This window comes from Daphnia pulex, chromosome 10, assembly GCF_021134715.1.
Source record: "Daphnia pulex isolate KAP4 chromosome 10, ASM2113471v1".
In the NCBI taxonomy this organism is placed as follows: domain Eukaryota; kingdom Metazoa; phylum Arthropoda; class Branchiopoda; order Diplostraca; family Daphniidae; genus Daphnia; species Daphnia pulex.
This window is the reverse complement of record NC_060026.1, coordinates 2578789-2601833: the sequence shown is the minus strand read 5'-3', so window position 1 is coordinate 2601833 and position 23045 is coordinate 2578789. Positions and strand designations below refer to the sequence as shown.

At 42.4% G+C, this 23045-nt stretch overlaps 1 protein-coding gene and 1 long non-coding RNA gene across 4 annotated transcripts in view; one reads left to right on the top strand and one right to left on the bottom strand.

The window, feature by feature from the left end:
- LOC124205118 (serine/arginine repetitive matrix protein 2-like) overlaps positions 1-23045 on the top strand; it is a 35623-nt gene that overhangs the window by 3339 nt on the left and 9239 nt on the right. For 2 of the 3 annotated variants that reach the window (XM_046602475.1, XM_046602472.1), the window contains exons 1-4: positions 1931-2656; positions 11056-12249; positions 18051-20598; positions 22388-22446. In XM_046602475.1, the coding sequence (XP_046458431.1) occupies positions 2574-2656; positions 11056-12249; positions 18051-20598; positions 22388-22446 (3884 nt within the window). In that variant the 5' untranslated portion in view covers positions 1931-2573. Of the gene's footprint in view, positions 1-1930; positions 2657-11055; positions 12250-18050; positions 20599-22387; positions 22447-23045 lie in introns of those variants that run through there. The other variant, XM_046602474.1, reaches the window with a different exon arrangement.
- Positions 21492-22553, bottom strand: LOC124205162. Its single transcript, XR_006879223.1, has 2 exons — positions 22482-22553; positions 21492-22313 (listed from the first exon to the last, which is right to left on the bottom strand). It is a non-coding gene; the product is annotated as an uncharacterized LOC124205162 (long non-coding RNA).

Below are 23045 nucleotides of genomic sequence, written 5' to 3'. Positions count from 1 at the left end.
AAAACCTTATTCCCCCCACCAAGAAGAAGACCCACTAATGTACATCGCCTTCATTACACACAAGGTGGTGCATCATCAGCTGCTTCCTCTCCTTTTCAACTTCCGATAGATTTTTCACCCACCAAAAAATTTAGGTAAAATATGATTCAAGAAAAAGGGCCACTACTGAGTTTAAAAATATACAAGAAAATTCAGAGACAAAGAAGAGCAATTGACTGTGAAGGGGTGGCAGAAGACCGGAAAAACGACGACCCCTTTTACTTCTCGCCCGTGGGAGAAAATACGACACACAAGATAATATTTTATTCTGTTGAATAAAAGAATATAATATGGGCACCTGGTTTTTTAAAAATAAACCATATAGTTAGTTGTAGACTACAGCAGTTCAGTGCATTAAATTTAAATCAAACATTGCTGTCAGGCTTATAGGCTACTATATAAATTGTTTTCGAGATCAACGAATTTTTTAAAACATATTTATTGAATGTTTTATTTTATATTTTAAAGATATCCGGAAGTTTTTTATGGAGGGAAAAAAGATGTTTGATAAAATTGTTTTCTTCTCTTATCGAATTGTTTGGTTATTTTTTCTCCGTTACTGTCAACCGATTCGCCGTTATTGGAATTTTTCTTTGATATTATTTGATGGATAAGATTTCGGCGGGTATATTTATTTGATTTTTAGAAATACGATATGCGAGTTATTTGCATTCCGAAAATAAATGCAAGGCTAAATATTTCGTCAGTTTTATTGAAATTTCGGTATACATAAAATTTGAGTCAAAATCAATTCATTATAAATGTTGCACAAATAAGAATTAAGAAAGAAAATGAACTTGATCTTGACGAGATAAATTTTCTCTTTTTTTATTTCTTAAATCATTTCATCACGCTGCACGAAATTTCTAAACTCCCGTTCTTAATTTAGCTTCCATTTGGGAGTGGAAGGAGGGGGATGGCAACACATTCACGACGAGAGAGAGAGATCTGCACTGATGAACGGCCTTCGCAATTCAACACGAATTTCACAATGAAATTCATTTTCGTGATGTTTCGAAAGTGAAATTTTTCTCAACTCGACCGAGAAAAATAAAAAAATATCCAAAAAATCCAAATTCGATCAAAAGAAAAAAGAATATAATAAATTATCACGGATGTTCCAGCCGACCGTGAATTTTGTTTTTTTCTTTTGACGAACGACCGCAAAGAAGAAGAAGGAAAAAGATTTATGTTCATTGTGTGGTCTTGGTTTTAAAAATAAAAATCTCTGGAAAGAGAATAATAATGTAATCAGGTGGGAGGAGGATATAAAACAAACTTATCCGGTTGGAAATTAAAATGATGGTCTAACCTTTCTGGTACTACCTAAAAACAGTCATAATGTCGTCTGCAGCACCAAAAGCCCTGGTCGTGATCAAGGCATTTCATCATCATCATAGAGAAATGTTATTTCCAGTTAATAAAAGTGAATTAAAACTTTTTATTTATTTTCTCTGTGTCAATTCCCAGTAGTATAGGCCAGGTGGGATTTTACAAAAGTTTTCAAGAGTCCACTTCCGTCACGACACCTTGTGCTACGTCGTCTGCTAGTGGTGGTGGCCACTTGAAAAGATCCGCTAATGATTCGAAATTTTCTTTTTCTCTCAAAAAGAAATAAACTTCGTGTGAACGACGTTAAAAATAAAAAAAAGAAACAAAATTTTTGTTTCGCCAAATGATGTGTGTCCTTGCGTCGTCGTCGGCAACACACAAAATATAATAATAATAACATCTAAATGCGCCCGAAGGTGAAACCGCCATTTTGATTTTTACGAGTTTCTATCTCCTGAGAAACAGAGCCAGAGAAAGAGGGGAAGAGTAGGCCACCTCCCTCCTCCTTGCATCTCCACCCACCCCACCAACCTGAGCCCCGCCACCCGTTCCGACAGTCAGTCGAGGCTCGGCCACCAACACGAGCGGGACGGTCCCATTTTCCGTCTCAACGTTCAAATTCAACAAAAAAGACCCAACAAAATTCACATAAAGGAACAACTAAATTATTTCTATCAAAATTTCCGCCGAATTATTATTTGAGAAAAGAAAAATGGTAACGACACTCGGTGATTGTGAATATTCGTGATCGCCACGTGGTGGAATATCAAAAGTGTGTCGTGCTATTCCTTTGTGTCTGCTGGTGTGTGTGTATGTGTGTTTTTCAAAATTTAAAGATGATGGAATGCCATCATCAGGTGATGTTTTAGAGTCGTTAATGATTCGCCAGACACACACGGGTGAAACATAATTTTGTCGGGTCGATGATGCGTCGTCACGTTTGAGAAACCAAAATGGCGTCACCATCTTTTACACATTGAAATTTTTGGGTATTTAAAAAATAGTGTTTCGGTGTGTGTGTGTGTGCAGTGTGCAGTGCAGTTTTTATATATTTTTTTCACGAAGAAAGAAGAGTCGAACGAGATGGGCGGGCCCGTCATTTGTTGAGGCGTTTTCGGTTCAAAAAAATAGAAATCGACCGAATAGAAGAAGAAGAAGAAGTCACGAATTTTCCACCAACAAGTTGTTGATCGGCGGTCGTCATGGCGACGAAACGCGATCGCAAAACGGCCTTCCCTTTCATCAAGCCTAAGGGCAGCATCAAGAAAGATGTCCAACAGTACAGGTGGGTGGTGTTCGTTCACATCAGTCCCGGGGTTGTTCTGTTCATCAAAAAACCGGTTTTTTTCCTATTTTCGTTTGAAAAATGTTTTACTGGGTCTAGAAATTGATGAACCCTCTGGCACTAGACCGTTTCAATCTACCGATAAATCTTTTAGAGTTTCGGGATTCGGTTGATCCCCCTTCCATTGTGGGTGGGCGAGAGATTTCTATAACCCCCCTATCCATATAAAACACGTTTTTATTCTCAAAAAAGGCTAGCGGGCATACTTAGTAACAAGGGTCTGAAGAATAAAAAAAGATGCTGGTTTTTACTTAAACGCAGAGAGGGTCAATGACGTATGACCAAAAGAAAAACTTTTGTCTTGTTCTTATTCTTTTTCCATGTCAAGACCCTTACTGGAAACTTTTCTTTATATCCATGATTCATCAAAAACAGATCTTTTCCCTGGACAAACTTTTCTTTCTTGTAGGGGGGTTGATCGATCACGTCACCTATTTTAAACGCCGAGCCCTGGTGGCTCCATTTAAAGTTGATTTTCATTTTAAAGAGGGAGAAAATTGTTGTTTGAAACTCAATTGCTTCCGTGGGAAATTTCTAACGTTACTACACTACTGTGTGTGTATGCACATGACGCCATTTTGGCGTTCGACTCGCCCTTGAACCTCTGTGTTTTGAAACGACCGACAAGTCTATAAGAGACACACACACACGTTTCACTTTTTCTAACCCCCTTGGGGGTGATTCGCTATCGTGAACTTGTCCCCCCACCTCTTTTCACGGTGTCTTTGTCCTCTCCCAATCGGGCCGGATATGATCCGATGGAAGAAGGTTAGAGACTTGCTCAGATGATAACCTTCAACTAACCAAGTGTAGAGTTGAGTTCACAGCTCATTATATGGCTAATCAGCATCCCAGGACCCATACCCAAGTTTCCTGTCGTAAAAAAAAATAAAAACTTTCGAATCATTAACAACTAAATTGTCCAGTTTTCAAGCCGGGATCATTGGTCAATTCCCCCCAGGAGCACAGGAATTAAGATCATCATCTTCTTTTTTTAAAAAAAAAAACAACTATTTTTTTTATATCATCAACACTTAAAATTTTTCAAGAAGAAACAGGAAGAAGGAATGTCTTTCCGGACCGACTTAACAGGGTGGTATATAGATATATATTAGTTTCGCACGCCCAGGAATATATCTAGCCCTTGTGTGTACCTTTCTATTTGGTTTTTTTTTGCCGCCACAATAGACACACACACACCTATACCCCCCTATTTATCTCCCTTGTTTTCACGGTCAGATGAGAATGGGGAGTACAACAACCTCGAAGAGAAGAAAGATGTTAAAGTTTTTGGAATTCCGATAGCCCCCTCCTTTTTCAACCAACCCTCTTTTTTTGAGTAGGATAGATAAAAGGGTAACCCCATCGAACATCACCGCATGAAGAACACACACAGCTACGCACAAAACGTCTAAATATATATAAGAAATTCTGTTGCTGTATAGGCGGCTCCTCTTTTTCCAACCCCCTCGATGGCGGCAGCGGCGGCCGACTAACTTTTTAATGAACAGCTCTTGTTTCTTCATTTAGTCTCTATCTAGTTGAATTTAGGTTCTCATTAAATTAGTTATATTTCGTGAGATGAAGATGAGAGACCTTGGAAACATTTCTTCCTTTTTTTTTGCGCAAGTGAATTGTGTTTGTTTCACCTTCAAAAGTTGGGTGGAAAAAAGTGGTTTCTGCAACAAACAACAATCAAGGTTGTCCCGAGAATCTCTGAAAAATGTCGATGAAAAGCTTTTATTCGATTCCTCTGCTCGTGTGTTCGCCTCTATCGGGACCACTTTGGCCTTATCGAAACTATCGAAAGCGAAATGAAGTAGACACAAATGTCGGCAAGTCTAAATGGGCGAATTTGATTCATCAAATGGGAAAGACACACACAGAAAACAGGTTTAGTTACTAAGCGAAACGAGTCGTCCTGAAATAATATGGACATATTAAAAGGGGAGTGTATTAAAACTGGTCCCGACTTGTTCCTATTTTCTTTTTGTTCAATTATAAATTTCACGTTTTGATTTTATTTTTTTTTACCCTTTTGTATTTGGGCGATTATAAAACGAATTAGAATTCTATTTTTGCGGGTAGGAAATTTGCATCGACCCTGGTTTCCCACGAATCTTGTCCAACGATGAAATTCTCCCTCGAATGAATCATTAATGTAATTATTCAATCGAATCGACATTGGAAAAAATGAGGGGGGGATTTCATTGGATTGTGCAAATCACCGTTGAATTTTACTGGTTTTTATTTTGGTGGCCAAGGATATGGGAATCAAATATTCGGTCCAAGGTTTTATGATATAAATAACGCAACTAATAATACATCTTCGCCAATTACATTCGATACAAATATACATCGTGTATGTGGCCTATATTTAGTAGAGTCTAACCCCCGAAAGATTTCACTTTTTTTCCCCCTCGGTGAACGAACACAAAAGGCAATAAAAATCTTTTTCTTTTTTGTAGCAGTTTGAGAATTTTCTTGAAAAAGATTCCGTGATGCTGGGTGAAAGTGCTATACTACTACTAAAGCTCTTAAAGAAATAAGAGATAAAGTGAAAGTCTCCTTTAAAAATTTTTATCGACAAGGAAAAAATCTCTTCTTTCTCTCTCCCTATGATATAATAAGCATCTCTTCCATCACACTGAAAAAATAATTTATTTCTTTTATATATTTTTTGGGGTCGTCTTGTGGTTGAAAATTCCCGGAGTCTATACTACGTATATATTTTGTATATGTATTCTTTCTCTCTCTCTCTCCGGGTTTCTTTTTCGTTCGTGACCTTTCCCCTCCCTTTTCCACCGTTGATTGCATGTCGTCGTTCTTCTTCTTCTTTTCTTTCTTCTTCCACATTTTCATCCCCCTTCTTTCTCTCCCTTCCAAACCTTTTCTATTCTTTTTTTTCCTTCCACCCCCAGTGATGAATACAACGGAGAGCATCATCCGCTGTGTGTGTGTGCCCGTTGGCAAGGTGAAACACACGACAAGGTAGAAAAAAAAACACCTCACGAACGAAACCCGAGGAAAATAGTCGAGAAGAAGAAGCATTTTTTTTTTCATTTTATTCTAAGAACAGCGAGAGAAAAGATGATTCGTCGTGATGTATAGTATTTCTCCTTTTTTATTCAAATTATTTTATCAAAATTTTTATTTTTTTTTCTTCTCTCTTGGATTAAAACCTTCCGGGGGGTGTTATAGTGTGGAGAGTTATATTTTTCCTACTTTTCTTCTTCTTGTAAATTCGTTTTTATTTTTTGAGGGTCTGCTAATCTCAGAACTTACTGACGTCTATTTTTATTTTTTTCATTTTTTTAATCGGCCGTATCCTCACAAATGCGCCCAACAGTTTTCGGTTTCGCGCTCAATTGAACACGTAAACGAGCGGATAAACGGGATGAGAATTTGGAAAGAAAAATGAAAACAAATTTGTGGCAACTTTTTATTTTATAGAAAATAAAAAAAATGACCAAAAATAAAAATACCAAAAGAAACCCCGAAATAATTTTTATTGTTATGTATTCGACCCCTTAAATAAATAACCCCCGGGGGCTAGGTCACAACCATATGTGTGTGTGGCTGACTCTTCCCCAAATCATTTGTGTGTATAAATTTAAGGTTAATAGTCCTGAAAGAAATATTTTTTATTTTGAAGAAATAATTTATAAATAGGGTCCCCCCCCCTCTCTGTCCATATGTTTTGAACCTTATTTGGGTAAAATTCCCCCCGGCCGGCCGGTCGGCCAGCAGGTCCGGCTCGTGGATATGATGATATTATGCTCACGCGTCTTCTTTTTACACACTAGACACAGGCCCTTAGCATAATCTCCCCCCCCCCCTTTCTTTTATAGATGATATCCTATTTTGAGTTGAAAGAAGGAAGAAGAAAAAAATATTTTTTCCCCCTCCGATTATCCCGGCCTATTTTCTAAATAGAAGCAGACAATAGGCGTCTTTGTTATCAAAAAGTCCAGTATCTTTCTATCGACAAATTTTTTAAAATAAAATAAAATATTAGGGACAAAAGTTTAAACATTTTTCTTTTTTTCTTCTTGATTGGGGTGGAAATAATATTTTAAGTTGATGTTTGTATTGTTAAAAGAAAAATCTAAAAAATAAAACGTACGGGGAGGAGAAAGGTCCAAACGATCCATCACGGGGAGCTCCTTTGAACGTTTGATCGATTCACCCACCAGGAAAAATAAATAAATAAAATAAAAAAGAAACAAGTAAATTTTTCTGACGCAACTTTCACTGTAGTACTCTCTCTGCATAGATAGCGTTGGCCGGCTTTATTTATTCATTTCTTAATTATATACTTGGATGGCGCGCACTTTTGCTGCTCCACCCTTGAAGTGGAAAAATGGGAAACTTTTTGATTCCATCTTCTTCTTCTGTCCATTGAATAATTTGTATTTTTCTACATAATGGCGCGAGGCCAGTCATCCCTGGGCGGCTATTGTACTAGTGTCATTTTTCTCTTTCTAAGTTTTCCGTGTAATTTTCTTACGTTTTCTTTTTCCTTCTCTTTTCATCGAGAATTTCAATGGCGCAGATTTTTCTTCTTCTTTTTGGTCATCAAATAAAAGAGGAGAGACCCCTGACTGTCACCTTGTCAAGGACGTGCTGACCAGAGTAGCGTGACAGGAGCAGCAGGAGCAGCAGGAGACCATCACATCATTATTCATTAAAAGAAAAGAAGATGAGAAGAGAGTCTGAAATGGCCTCGGGTTATATATACCTCTTTCAATGGGGGCGTGATGATGATGATGGCCACCTTTTCTTGTCCAGCTTGCTGCATCCAAATCCACCCGGAATATTTTTTTTCTTTTTTTTTCTCTTCCGCCCACCTTTTTTGTCGCGTTCAGATATGACAAGCGTCGACGTGAAGGGCGTCCATTTTCGATTCACTTTTTTTGATTTAAATAATAATTTATTTTAAAAGATGGACACATCTTTTATCAAAATTATCTAACGAGATTTTTCGATTTTTTTCCACACCGTCATCTGTCGTTACAAATGAAGTTAAATGAATAACAATCCGGTTTTTGATCATTTTTTATTTTTTAAATTCCGTGAAAAATGATGATGGGCCTCCCGTCATTCATCTGTCGACTTAGATTTTTTGATAACTTTTCTCATTAATTCCGAACCGGAAATTATATATTTTCCTTATGAGCGCTCACTCGTCCTGTTTTTTTAATATTTAAAAAATTGAGAAAAAAATCAAATTCTTAATGGTGGATTGCTGTTAATCAAACGGACGCCATTGTTGTTTTCCAGATTCAAACCGGTCGGGACTGGATTTGAAAGGGGATCACTTAAATTTAAGAAAAATGAGGTTAACTCTTTTTTCTATGGAACAACTAAATAAGAAATAACTTTTTTTTTAAAGTTCAATCACGACAAACAGTTTGGCGTTCAATTTTTGTTTTCTTCTTCTCCAGCAAACATTATGTGTGTATGGGGTATACCCCCAAGTGACTTTTACCACGCCCAAACTAATGTTTTAAACAAAAGGTTTGGCTTGGCCATCTGAAACATTATTTCTTTGTGATGCCCCCTGGGTTTATTTTTGGGTAGATGTAGGGTCTTCCCCCTTTAAACCCCAACCGAGGATAGGCAAAGAAAATGTACATATAAGGTGATGCTGTTCGAATTCTCTTATCGGATACTGGGAATCGTACAGAATCTCTCCCATTTTTTGTGTGTGTCTACCTTTCAAGGGAGAGGTTGGTTGTGCCTGCATAATAAATGTAGTGCTTTATTTATTTATTCAAGTTTATTTAAATTATTCCCCCCACCGTCAGAAGAGAGAAAAACAGGATTTTCTTCTTCTTCTTGTTTCATTTCACTTTCTGTCTTTTTCATGTCCGTCTGTGTTCTATATATGTTGTTGGGTTGTTGGATACTTGGACAGAGACGGACCACATTTGGGCAGTGGCCGCGGGACACTTGAAAAAAACTGGTCGCCTTTTCCTGGCGACCAAAAACGGGAAGAAATTAAAAGAAAAAAAGATTATTCAAATGTTTTGACTATTTACATCAGAGTGCAACAACCTGATATTATTATTTATTCTAGGAAAATGAATATTAAAGCTTAACTACTTTCCCTTACCTACTATACTACTACCGGTGAGGTCAACTCTCGAGTCTGTCGCACACTGCTGGGGACCGTCTTTGCTGATTGCATAATAATAACGGGGGTGGGGGGGGGAGGGAGGGATCGGGGACATGACATTAAAGAGATGTAGGCAGAAAAGGAGGACGGAACAAATCACGAGAGAGTCTTCCACCATGGCGCCGAATGAAGTCGTTTTTAAAAACACAACAACCCAAAAATAATTGTAAACTTTTCGTCACTCGAAAAAGGTCGACCCGCTTTTGTCTGTGTCCCCACCTATTTGACGCAATGAGCCAATTACCTTGGTAATAGCTCAATTTATTTTTCTGTTTTATTTTTGGAAGGAAAAATCCAAATTTCTGGAGAAAAATGTAAAAAATATAAGAAAAATAAAAAAAATATCTTAATAATTCCGTGATTTATATTCACACATTCATTCCGAAAAATAAAACGAAAAAAGAAAAAAAAAGATTTTCTGATGATTCGTGCGGTTTTTTCTCGTGTCGCTCCTCCTTTGGCTGGGCGCGCGCGTGCTCTCGCCAACAACCGTTAGATTTTTAACTTGTAGTCGGGAATAATATTATTAATAATTATAGATGATGATTTAGTTTTTCTTCTTCTTCTTCTTCATCAAAATTATTTTTTTCATGCCCTGGCGCGGCCCCCAAGTGGCTCACGCACCTGGAATGAAGAAAAAAATCGTGCGATTTTACGTTTGAGCTACTTGGACTCCGGGAGAAGTGACCCCTTTTATTTTTCTCTTCTCCCATTTTTTGTTTTTTCTTTTTCTTATTATTGGTCCAGACATATTCATCATCTTCTTCTTTTGATTCACTTTTAGTCTTTCAATGTCCGAATAGACTCCGGGGGGCATCATCACAATCCCAGGCCCCCCCCCCCCTCTCTACAATTTTGAATATTTAAATTTTCAGAGTTATTTCTTTTATTTGAAGGGGATTTGGTGGTGGCCAAGGGATGTGTGTGTACCGAACGAGAGCTGAAGCACGGCTCTCGGCCGGTTTTATAGTCATCATCATTCATCATTATCACCCATTTTTTTTCTTTTCTTTTTTTACTTTTCTCGCTCGTCATCAACAATTTTTGCCTCTTTTTTCTCTCTACAGCCAGGAAAACTTTGAATGGCGTGTGTGTATATATTATATGATTAAATATTGCCTGATGGTGTGGCGATAGCCTACTACTACTACTGCAGCATCGCACCTGGCCACATATCCTTCATCTTTCTTTTTTAATTCACGGAATATGCTTCCGCACGATTTCTCATCTCGCAAGAAATCGACTTGGGCCTTAGGCATTTTTCTTTTTTTCTTTCTAATTCTCCCGGCTAATCCCGACACATCATTTAACCGAGAAAATAACAAGAAAAATATATAAAATTCAAAGGGCGCGGCTATTTGATATGTAGAGCGAATTTATTCTCTCCCAAGTTTGTACATCTATGGGAAAAAGAGGATAGAACAACTTTCATGTTTACCCTATGCGTAGTACTTGATATGCAAATCAGGTGTAGGAATCAAAGTAACCAAGACCCTCCGGGCGTAAAAGTATGTCAAATTCTGTATTGCTCTTTTGGGAAGTTGTTTTTTTACATTGGAAAAATTTCAAATCCGGAATGAATGAATGAATGAATGAATGAACAGATTTTTTTTTCAAAAGAAAATCGAGTTGGCTTAATGATTTCCAAAGAGAATGTTGATAATGCGATTTTAATGAGGTTTTCTATTGAGCAAGTTTTCATTTTTGTGAATGGTTGGTGGATGTTGTTGTCTAGCTGTGTAGTTTAGTGCACACAGTCTTGAGATAAAAAAGAGAAATAGGAGAATGGAAATTGTTGTTATGTCAGAGAAAGGAAGGAAATGTTTTTTAATTTCTTTCTCTTTTCTTATTTCTTTCATGGGAATTCCGTTGAGCGAATCACCGGATCCCAAGTCGTTTAAACTTGATCGTTTTATCTAATGCGGTCGCATTGTCTCCGATTTTCACCAATTCTTATTAGAAAGGAGAAAGGAAATGTTTGACAATTTTAAATCATTTCAATTTGATTTGATTCTTTCATTTTAATTCATTTAAAATCATTTCGAAATTTTAATTTGATCATCATTACATGTTATCTGTATTTACAGTTATTTATTATTCAGAAGGATAATTTAAAAAATTGTAATTCAATTAATTAATTTTGAAATTTTCATTGCAGGAAAGCGGTGATGAGCCAAAATGGCGACGATGCGGAAGCTCGTGACGCCATGATTAATCCTGTCCAGCGGCGCGAATCATCTGCTGCCAGGTTTCTCAAACACTTCCGGCCGGATCGCAACAATCCGGCCTATCACAGCGAAGGCAAAGGATTGCGCAAGAGACGCAACTGGGCCTCGGAACGACAGCTGACGACCAATTCCGATCATCCGGCTCCTTCCGGCAACGATCCGGCCACTCCGGCTGCTGCTGCTGCTGCATCCGCCGTCGCTCAACGCCCAGCGGCCAACTCCAATGCCCCGCAACGGAGTCACAGTTTCAGCGAGCCGGATGCTTCCGGCGGACCAGCAGGAGGAGCTTCCCGCACGCCCTTCAAGGAGAATTCCGGAATGCGGGAATCGTTCCGCTGGCGCTTCGGCAGCAGCAAATCGTCGTCGTCCTCTTCCAAATCTTCTTCCATCTCGTCTGACCATCCGCCCAAAGGTGGCGACACGGGCAAATCGCCGGCCGGCAACAATTCGGGAGCTCCTCCCCCTCCTTTGACTCGGACGAAATCAGAAGGGCTGCCATCTAGCGGCGGGAAAGACAATCCATCGGCAACAACAACAACAACAGTGTCGACGAGCCAACAGCAACCGCCACCTTGTACTAATCTAAATAATCCGCCGGCGGCTGGAAACAATTGGAGCCAACTCCATCACCTCCCTGGCGGCCATTTCAATAACAAAAGCCCTTCAAAGAAATGCATCCACGATTCAACCACTGTCGTCGATGGACGCTCGTCTGGCGTTCACATCCAGCAGCAGCAGGAACACCAGGCCGGCAGTACAAGTCCGTCAGAGCCCATCTACAGCAACGGCCAGGCACAAACGACAGTGGGCAGCAGTAGCAGCAGTCGAGTGGTGAATTATTACGCGTCGACTTCATCATCCGGAGGTGCGGATGCGGATTACGTCAACTATGAAATGTTCGCCTCGCACCAGTACAGCTGGTCCAACCACCAGAAACAGCTGGAACCGGATCTCATCCGCAATTTACCCTACCAGCAACAACAGCAACAACAACAACAGCAATCGGGATCGACGGTGGCGGCTCCTGTCAACGGCCACAGCCCGGCCAAACAGCCGGGCAACGCGCCCTTCATCACAGCCAACCCATCGCCACATCATCGCCATAGCAACCGCGTTCATCCCAGGTAAGGGAAATCCAAACTATTTTTTTTTTTTTAAATTCCTTCCCGTATCATTCCGCATTTCCATACGGATGAAAAATTAGTCCCCCACATCTTTGAAGGAATTTTTTGGCGGGATTTTTGAAAAATTCAAAAATAAAAAAAACCAAAGGTTAGCTGATAAATGGGCACTGGATTAAGAAATTTTGGTTGGGAGACAAAAGATTATTTATATTTATCTTTTTAAAAAAGGAAAATATGTTTAACCTTTTGATAACGCTGGATGGTGGCCGAACAAAAAAAAGTCAAATTTGCAATTCAGATTGTTTATTATTCCGTTGAAGGAGAAGAAGAAGAAGAAGAATGGGGGCGGTGCTCATAATAATGAACTCTTGTAATATGCACACACGACCCCCGAGTCAAAAAATAACAAACAGAAAAGAAAAGCAACAAAAATATTTAACTGGGAAAAAAATTTGCAGCTCACGACCGAATCGATGCGAATTATTTTTTTGTATTTTTCTTCGGTGGGTTCGATGATTCATTGGATGTTAACAAGTGACGTCATTCTCACCTGTTGATATCAACGCCGACAAAAATTAGCGAGACTGTTCAACTATTGATCCAGTGACGTCATTTTCCAAAATTTAAAAAAAAAACAAATTCAAATAGAAAAACAAAAAGGGCGGCGGCACAAGTCTGGACAAGTTGAAAAACAAAGTGAAATTGAGAAATGTCTTTTTTATTCTTTCGGATAGATAACACAACAACACAAAAAATACGACTACGAAGACAATAATTCATTGAAGGGGACAGACAAGTTTTCATTCAAATTAAGGAACCCCAAGAATGTCAAATGTGTACTCTGGTCGTCGTCGGTGTTTGTAGTACTTTTTTTTCATTTCATTCCGGCCATTTTTATTATTATTCAGTATAAGAAACATTTTTTCGTCGAAATGAAAAGGGAAAACGTTGACGACTGTCTTGGGCAGTGCTGCTGCTGCAACTGTCGTCGTTAAATCTCCTGGCCAAAAAGATTTATGGTCCGGTCCCGCCAAATCGTTTGGTCCCTACACTCTTGGCCCTCTGCGCCCCTTCGTGACACGATCACGACGTCACACAAAAAAAGAGAAATTCTCCCCAAAAAATCTTTTTTTGTGAATCTGATCATCAGCGGCGATAGTTGTGTGTAAACACACACAAAAAAGAAAAGACTCAACTTGAATTAGATTCATTCCACGGCGCTAAAGGGCAGTAAATTGTGATTAACATCTATCTCTGGGTCCTCCTATTTTCTTTCTAGAGATGATTACACACACACAGACACACCAACGAATCGAAGAAACTTTTTATTTAACTTAAGGGCATAAAAGAAAATGTTTTAAAGAAGAAAAAGAAGAATCCCTCGGAGCACAAATCATATTACGCGCGTGCGCTCCGTTCGGCTGGCGGCTCACGATGGGTGGTGTCTCTTCTTCTTCTTTTTCTTTTTATTTAGTAAAAATCAAATTTTTTCGGGGGTATATCAAAAAGATGTTGGGCGTCACGAAACTATGTTACGTGACACGAAAATGTTTGCCAGACATTTTTTCGGGAATATAACCGAACGGGAATTTTTATAAAAAAATCGGGAGCGTAACGTGATTAATTCAATATTTATTTTGATCAAGATCAAAGTTGAGTGGGAATGTATTATTCGATTCATTTGATCGACCTCGCACAGTCGCCATGTCGTTGTTGCGGGTAGGAGGAGATTTCGATAGGAACTCCTATTTTTCTTCTTCTTCTTGTTCCAAGTTTTCCAACCTTTAAGCATTGGACGACCTTGTGTGAAGCCTCGAGGGCTTTATTCTTCCTCTTCTTCTTCTTCTTCCTTTATTTCCCTCTCTTCCTCCCCTTCTACCATGTACATATATACATATGTATATTATTATGGCCTCTCCCTTTGCCTTATTCTAGACCCCTCGGGTTCTTAGTCCCCCCACCACCCATCCAACTTACACAGAGAGAGAAAAGGCCTTTTCGTTAGGTGGGGGGTTTTTATTTTAGGTTGGGAGTTTTGAACAAATTTCTGCTCAGTTTGTAGTTGACCACGAGGCCGGTCTGTTCACGTTGGACGTTTGTGTGGCAGTTTGTGTTGTGTTGTTGTGTGTGTTGTTGTTTCTTCAAGTGATTTTATAAGAATTTTGTTTTGAATAATTTCGGTGGATTTTTGGTTGGAGTGGAGGAGAGAAACTTGTGCGAGAATCTTGTGGGGTGGCCATGACACCACCCCGTCCATTTGAGGTGAGTTATCGGTCAAAGGAAAAACCGTTGGAAATGAATCGTTAATTCATTTCCCGAGAACACTCTTTTTTTATTCACGCCATCTTTGTTTCATTTCTATTTCTGGTTAGTTGGGGGGTTGGTGGGAGGGTTTGGTGTGAACAAGTTGCACCTCGTCAAACCCAATGGCGAAAATCATTTTAAAAAGAAACTGAAAACATTCTTTGATTTTGTGAATATTAAATCTCCTCCTCCGACCGACACACACCGAGATATAACAAGTTGCCAATTCACGCGGGTTGGGTCGTGACTAGACAAGTAGAAGAACACACAAAAAAAAACATTCACGTGAAAAAAGACAACCGGCCAATCGCATTTGTGTGTTTCCAAAAAATGTTTTGGCTATTTTCGTACAGAGAGTTGAATTGAACAAGTAGGGACAAAATCAGGGTCAACAGGTCACCTGAAAGGATCATTAACCGTCACACACACAAGTCTGTAAAAATCTCCAAATGGCATTTTATTTTATTCTTTTAAATCTTTTTTAAAAAGTTTACCCCCTCAGAAAAATAGTAATAATAAAATGTAGAGCGGTGACCTTTGACTGTTTGATCCGTTGGCCTTGCCCAATGACCAATGCGACACACTCACACACACGGTCTCCTTGGTTGTTGATTGGTCGTAAAACATTTCAAAATGGAAGAAAATCTTCTTTTGTATTGTGTGTGTGTGTGTGTGAGATCAGAGACGCAGATGCTTCTTCTTCTTATCACCTGGCGAGAAGAAAGGTGAGAGAAAGAGAAAAGATGAAAACCTGGAAGAAGAAGAAAGAAAGACCCCCATATTGATAGAAATAAAATTCCTCCGGGGGAATATATACATATACAAGAGAGGGTGCTGGCCTACCTTTTTACCAAGGGGTAGTAGCCATTTTCATTCATGTCCGGCCTGTTTTGATTTTCCAATGAAAACATATGGGAGGAGGAAAGATAGAAAAAGAAGGTTATGACCTCCCCACCAACACCCTAAATTGTCATCTGCACACACAAAGAAAAGAAGAAGAGTGTCTGGCTGCTGGCAACGGTACATGTGGGAGCGGCTCTGCTGGGTAGGATAGACAACAACAACTCTCGTGAGATCACGTCTCTGGTTGCTGTTGCTGTTGAACCTTGTGTGCAAAAGGCTCAAACCCCATCTCCAAACTCTTCATTGGTCATTCAACTTTTTTCCGTTCGCCCACCATTGTCTCATCTTCTTCTTCTTCTTTCGGTTGTTGTTATACTTTTTGGGTTGTTGTTGTTGTCGTGATTGAAGCGGGTTTTCTTCTCGGTCCATGTTTGGCTTTGGTCGTCGTGACCCGCCACACACACACAGCAGATGTGTGTGTGTGTGTGTCGGGAGGATACGGAACAACATTGACCCACTTTTGGGGTCTCTTCTCGGATGATGTTGTTGTTGTTGTTGTTGTATGCCCGCGCAATCACGGAGCTTTTTTCTCTCGTCCGTGAGATGATACCCGAAACTTTTTAGTGGTTGGATGATTATCGGAAATTGTTTTTTTCTTCTTCTTTCTTTTTAGTGTGTCGTTGGAGGGTCCCGCGTGATTCGTTCCAGTTTGCGTAGCGAAAAGAACAACGGTACCAAAAACGAAATGGCCCTATGCGCAACAACAACTAACGACCCTCTAATCAAAAATTCATCTTTTTTTTAAGTAAAATTCCGGGTTTTTAACCATCTTGTTGTTCGTCAATCGTAAATTTGTTGGGTGGACATTTTTTGGCGGTTTATTTAAAAAAAAAAATAAGGATCGGTTGATTCTATCGTGAATAATAGTTAAATGACTTTTACTTTGGGTTGAAAATCGAGTTCACGGCCGTTAAAACAAAAAAAAAAACAGAAAAAATGGGAAGTGGTGGTACCGTACCCGCTCGTCGTCGTCGTATAGCTCAATTAAATTTGGTAAAAAGAAACAAAAGAAGAAGGACATGTCTCCCACACGACCAATAAGACAATCTAGCCGCGGGCAGACGTGATTCTTTACAAAGGAAAAAAAAAAAAAAAAAAAATTCTCCTTTGTGAGAGAGACAAGATGTTGTGTGTGTGTTCTAAACTTAACGGGAAGATCGTTAAAAATGGTTAAGCCAAAAATCGCTGCTCTGGTCGGTGGTGGTACTTTATCGGGACTCCTCCCGCTTGCCCAGCAGGAGGAAGTGCAATGCACGCTGTTGAACCACACACCAGGCTAATTGTGTAAAGTGCTGGTGGTGGTGGATAGGAAAGGAAAAGAAGAAAAAAGAAGGGGGCTAGCTTTTTTTAATAGACATCCGCCTTCTTCCGGGGGCCCCCTCACACACTTTGGAATGTCGGTGTGTGTGTAGTAGAGACTTCCTTGAGCCAAAACCAAGACACCCAGTAGTAAAAAAGTCCTTCAAAAAAGTCAAATAAAAAAAGTTTCAGTTTTTCTTCTTGTCCAGTCGATCTCGGATTTCCGGGCGGAATAATAAAAAGTTTTTTTTTTTTTAAAAAATGGCGCGACCACACAAAATGGCGGCTGCAAGATTTTGTTGAATGATTGCGTGTAATCAGATACGTAGGGGAGAAGCTCGGATTGCAACAACTCACGTTCTAGATGAGGCTAATATTTCAAGTGAAGAAAAACGGGGTGGGAGAGTCTAGGAAGATAAAAGATGGACGGATATGTCATGGGAGGAGGAGGAGGGAGGGTCTTGCAGCTGGAAGCAACAGATGGATGATGCCATACTTTCTTTTTATTTTATTTTTTGATATACATTCAGACCCACAGCAGTATTTTTGATTCTATTGAATTGGACGATGACGTTTTTGTGTCTTTCATTTTGGCACCTGGTGGTGGTGGTGGCCACCAGGTGAAACCAAAAAATTTGAATTTATTCGAAGGAGAATCAAAAAGGTGCGGATCATCCACCTGCCACCCTCTTGTTGTTGCAGACGACCTTGATGGGTAACGCGGGACCCTTTAGTTTTTCATCGTGATGATGATGATGATGATAATAATAATCCCATTGGGGTCATTTTCTTTTCTTTTCAAAATAAAATAACCAGACGGTCGATTCCGCCGCCGGTTGCACGAAAAAGACAACGCCCTTTTGAAGAAGCAGAAATTCTTGTTGTTTCATCCAATTTAAATTTTGGTGCTCCCCCCCCCTCTCTTTGTTGTTGTCGTCGTCTGCACTTTGTGTGTTCGCTCGCGTAACATTCGCTAATAGGGATCGGGTCGGGATTAGTCGGTCGACTTGTCTTGTGTATTTTCTTCCGTTCAAGTGCTCGTCGGCTGGAGTCGTTTGGCGGAAACAAAATTATCGGTCCCGCGTGACGTTGGCAGAAAAACGAGACTCCCCCCTCCAGGGGATTTAAAACAAAAACTAAAAAAAAACTGACTGGGATTAGAGAGAAACCCGATAGGAGCTTTTTTGCCCGTCTAGAAAAAATTCGATTCCATTTTGTTTGTTGCTGGATCGTCATCCGAGCTCTCGCCAAATCTTCTCAAATTTAATTTCTTTTTTATTCATTTCATTTCACAGTGGATCGGCTGAAGTCCACCACGGATTCCGCAACACCAAGGAGTCGTCGTCGTCGTATCCAGCTGCGTTGGCGGTGATTCCGCCGACTGGCCAACAACGACTGGGAGGCAGAGATGCCCAGTCCCCGGCGGATCATCGATCACGATCGATTTTCTCTCCAACTTCATCATCCAGCAATAGTTACGTCAACATGCAACACTTTCCAGCCGCAGCAGCAGCAGCTTCTTCTTCCTCTTCTTCCGGCGGATATGTCCCTTACTCGAGGCCTCCGGCTCCGCTGCCCGAGGCGGCCCTGCTAGAGGACCAGCAGTCGCCCTACCCCGTCAGTCCAATGCAGAGCCTGTCCATGTCGTCGCCGTCGTGGCAATGGCCGGACCCGAGCGCCTGCTCCAGTTCCGTCTCTTCCGCCACGGCCCAGGCCCAGGCCGACGAGGAGGAGACCCACTACGCTTCCCAGTTGCGATCCTCGATGGCCGCCCTCCTTCACGGCCACATCCGCCAGTCGTCGACGGCCTCCAACGCTTCGTCGACTTTCTCTTCTTATTCCGACGAATTCCGCTCGCCCGTCGACTCGTCCGCCATCGTCGCCACCCTGGGCATCCCCTCGCCATCGGCCGCCGTCGCCAATTCCGCAAGGACCAACTACGCCTCCAACAATCATCCGCCGGCCTCTGAAAGTGGATACGAGACGTACGCCGATGTCGGCGGATGCTACGGCAATTACAACAACAACAACAACAATGCGGCCGTCAGTCCAGTGATGATGGCGGCCGCCAACTCGTCGTCTTCGCCACCTCCTCCACTTCCGCCCGTTCGAGACGCTTCCAGCTTGAAATATGTCAAGTACGGGCCGGGCCACGAGAAGCATCCGTCGTGGCCGATGCCCAACAACAGCGGAGTGACTAGCCCTTCCTCGTCGTCCGGCAACAACCAAGCCGTTCCCCAACAGCAACAACAACAACAACAACCCGGAAGTCAGCGGAGTAAATCGTGGACGGAGCAGACGGATTACCCCAAAGAGCCGGCGGCTTCCTATGCTCGCCCAGTTCCATCCGTCCGTCCGGCGTACAGCCAACAGTTGAAGACGGTCATGGAGAATTGCGAGCGCATTCCGCCGGAAGTGTACCAAGCCACGGCCCAGGGGTCGGGGCCAGGTGGCGACCACATGTCGCACATGCTGGACCCTCGCGCCGGATACGTTCTGCCCTCGTACGACTGCGACGGGCGAAACATTGACGACAAGGATTACACGATCCCCTCGCCGCCGGAACGGGACATTAGCGGCCCCCGGTTGACCCTGTACAACACGGGCAGCGGCGGCGGAGTGGTGATGGTGACTGACCGGCCCGGATCGACTTCGGACGGCTCGGGCGGAGGCGACTACGCCAAATACGACGACATCCAGCAGTACTCTCACTCGGAAGGATATTCCAGTTACGTTCCATCCGAATCGAGTTACGTCAGCGTTAGCGGAACTCCACTGCTGGACCAGCTCCGGCGCTGCGACAACGACGAGCGCAGCAACGGCCACGACGGCCATGGTGGCGGAGGAGGACCCGGCCAACAATTCAAAGAGGCTCAAAGCGGCGGAAGGGATTCCGTCTCGACGGTGGTGACTCACAGCAGTTCCAGCAACAGCTCGAACGAAACTCTGCGCTGGCACGGCTCTTACAGCGACATTAGCGTCCTGTCCGGCCGCTCTTCCATGGCCGGCGTCCACCACCAGAGCGAAGCGGCCGCTGCGGCCGCCCTGGTCGTCCACAGCGCCAAGGTCCAGGCGCCGCAACGTCACAATTCCGAGAGTGTCCTCTACTACGAACGCGAGCAGTCGACGACGAATCCGGCCACCGGTGGGCCGCCAGCTCCTTCGCCCGTCTGCCCCTCATCTTCTGCCAACACCATCAACCGGATGGGCGGATGGAACCAGCGAGTGGAGCGCAAGAACCAGTGGAACGCAGTGCAATCGAGTAAACAGGCGACTCTGCCGGAAGAGTCGTCGTCGTCATCGGTGTCTTCTTCTTGTTTGACTTCGGCCGTGGACGGAACTCCGGCCCCGCTCTCTGTGGCCGAGAGGATCCATCAGCTGGAGTGGCAGTCTCGCTCCGTGCCCAATTTGACCAAAGGTTTAGAATCTTCACCTCAGCGCAACAACGCGACCCATTCCGGGGCTCCGCCGACTCGACCCACTGGACTTTCCCTCCTGGCCAACAGCTCGGACCCGCTCTCTCCATCTACCGGAGGCAGCCGGAGTAGTTCGAGCAGTTCCAGTTCGAGTTCCAGCAGTTGTAGTGTCACGGGCAACAATGGCGGAAGCGGCGGATCGCCGGAAAAGGAGAGTTCGGATCCCCTGCGCAGCAAGTACACTTACCTGGACCCGGACAAGCGGATGCGGGTCGCCGATCCGACCTTGAAAGCCATCCAGAAGCAGGCTCTCTTGTCGTATTACGAACGACACGCCGGCCGGTCCAGCAATGCCTCCAAATCTCCGCCACCTCCGGCCCTGCCCAGGACCATGGCCTCATCCACTTCACCTACTCATCCAGCCAAGGTACACAACAAATCAAAATAAAGAAACCTCCTCCTTTTTTTTAAACCTGAATCTAACCCCACACGATTGAATTGTCGACCCTAACGGATGTGCCAAGGGGCCGGATTCACGCGCTGTCGTGCAATCCCCCCTCAAATAACAACAACAACAACAATTCAATGATGATTTTTATCTTATATTATCCTCACTAAACCTCCACCACCACCACCACCAATAGCGACTGTCGGTCGTGATCGTGCAGTTTCGGGACTTGGCGACAGAGGGGTCATTTACCCGGGTCTTTTTTTTTTTAAAGACTGCGTGATTCGGTTACACTACTGTTGTTGTTGTTGTTGGCATCCCGGGACTTCTTTTTCTACTTTTGGAACTTTTTTTGTGTTTGGAGACGGCCAAGATCTATAATTAGCGAATGGCCCCATTCCCAGTTTTGTTTCTGTTTCGACACACACGGTCCCCTCGGGGGTAGATCCTAGCGCCTTTCGGGTCATTTGGCGAGTTGACGTTGTTGGATCACGGTGCGTTTTCTGTTTACTCGAATTGTGCCACCCGAATAAGACAAAACAAAATAACCCAAGTTGGCCGTATTTATTCCGTGAAATTTCGTTTGTTTGTTTGTTTGCACTGGGAGTTTGGAAGATGGTGAACGGGTGGCGTTCCTGGTGGACGGCCATTCGATCGCCCATCCGCTGGCTCGTCCGTCAGTGTCACCACTACCTCATCAACAACCAAAGCTTCTATCGGAGATTCGTGAGTTGGCCGTGTGTGTGGTAGTTAAAAAAAGATAGAAACACACACACACATGGGGGGGGGGGATAGTTGTTTAGGGGCTGTCCGTTCAAATAAAAACCTCCGCCCTTGAATACAGCAGCAGACCTTTTGTTTGCTCCGTTCCATTGTCCATAGAATTTCTTTTATTTAACTTTTTGTTGTATTTTTAGAAAGAAAAAAAGGCAAACACAATGCCTCGTTGTAAATGTCCAATCTTGGCCGTTGATCAACAGGTCCTTTGCTCTCTCTCTCTCTCTCAAGTCCAAGGTTGAACCCCCAGCCACGCAATCGTGGGGCAATTCTTATGGAAATGTGTGCGCAGTTTGGTGGGGGCCAGAGAGAAACGAGGAAAAAGTTGTGTAGAAATGAATAGAAATTGTGAAGTCAAATCAAATTGTTGAGAGCTCTGGTATGCAGCTTGGTGAGTTGTTGGATGTGTCTCAAGTTCTTTTGGATTAGTCGCAGAGTCTGAAACCGTCCACAAGTGGCAGTGTGGGAGGGAGTGCTGCACAGGAGATTTGCTCGCTGAGCCATGAGTTGTGTGTGTGTGTGTGTGCAGGGGGGGAGAGCGAAATGCACAAGTCATAACCCATTTGTCTCATGTCTTGGGGGTTTGGCTGGCAACGGTCCCAGTTATGCAGAAAACCGGTCAATCTGGCATAGCTCAATCTGTTGTGGCAGGGCTGGTGGTATGATGTGAGTCCCCGAGTCACCAGAAACCCACCCCTCATCAGTCTTCATCTCTTGAGGTTCTACACGTGTCAAATTGCTCCATGTGAAGAGTCCTATTAAAAAGAGCCATTCTTCCCCTGCAACAGCTATTCCTCGACTTGACACATATTTCTATCTCTGGTGTTCTCGTTCAGTTTCTTTTCTAATGTTATCCAGTTTTCCTCCTCCCCTTCTTTTCTTCTCCCCTCCTCACCCAAAGTCTCTTGATGGATTACCTGACATTCAAAGAAGATAATGACTTATTATTTTGTTTTCTTTTTCCTTTTTCTACTTTTATCTCATCATCTAGAATGACGTCCAACCAGCTGGGAGCGTCAACAATTCTTCAAACTCGCCCGAACTCGTTAGGTAAGAATCAATGCAAATTTGATTTTTTGTCTTACTTTGTTCTTCTTCTTATTCTTCTTCCTTTTCAGTTTAATCTTCTTTACCATCAGATCTTGGGATTTGTTTATCAGATCTTGGGATTTGTTTATTGTTTTTGGGCTTTTGTTGATTGCGTCTGCAATGACGCCAATAATGGCGTGGTTACGCCAGTTCAGTTCAGATGGCGTTGATAACCCACTCGTTTTGTCGAGTTGAAACGGAATTCTAAACGGACGTTCTCGATTCCAAATTCCACTGAGCGTGTCGTGAGAACTTTCGCCCCGTCGGCCTCTTTCATCCGAGATTTCTGTTTAGTTTTATTCCTCCTCCTATTGTTGTAACTTATGAAGTTGGTCATAGAAAAGAACTCTTGACAGCTTTGATTATTATTCCACGGTCTGGTCGGTCGGTCGGTGTGCCAGTGGAGAACCGAAAGTCAAGAAGTTTAAAATGTCACTCTTTTCGTTCTCCTTTTTTTTTTATTTTTTAAAAATTGAAGAGAGTCTCGGGTTGCGAGTATTATAACAAACAACCGTTTCGAAAGCCACCCGTCATCCGAAGCCTTAAAAAACATTTCTTCC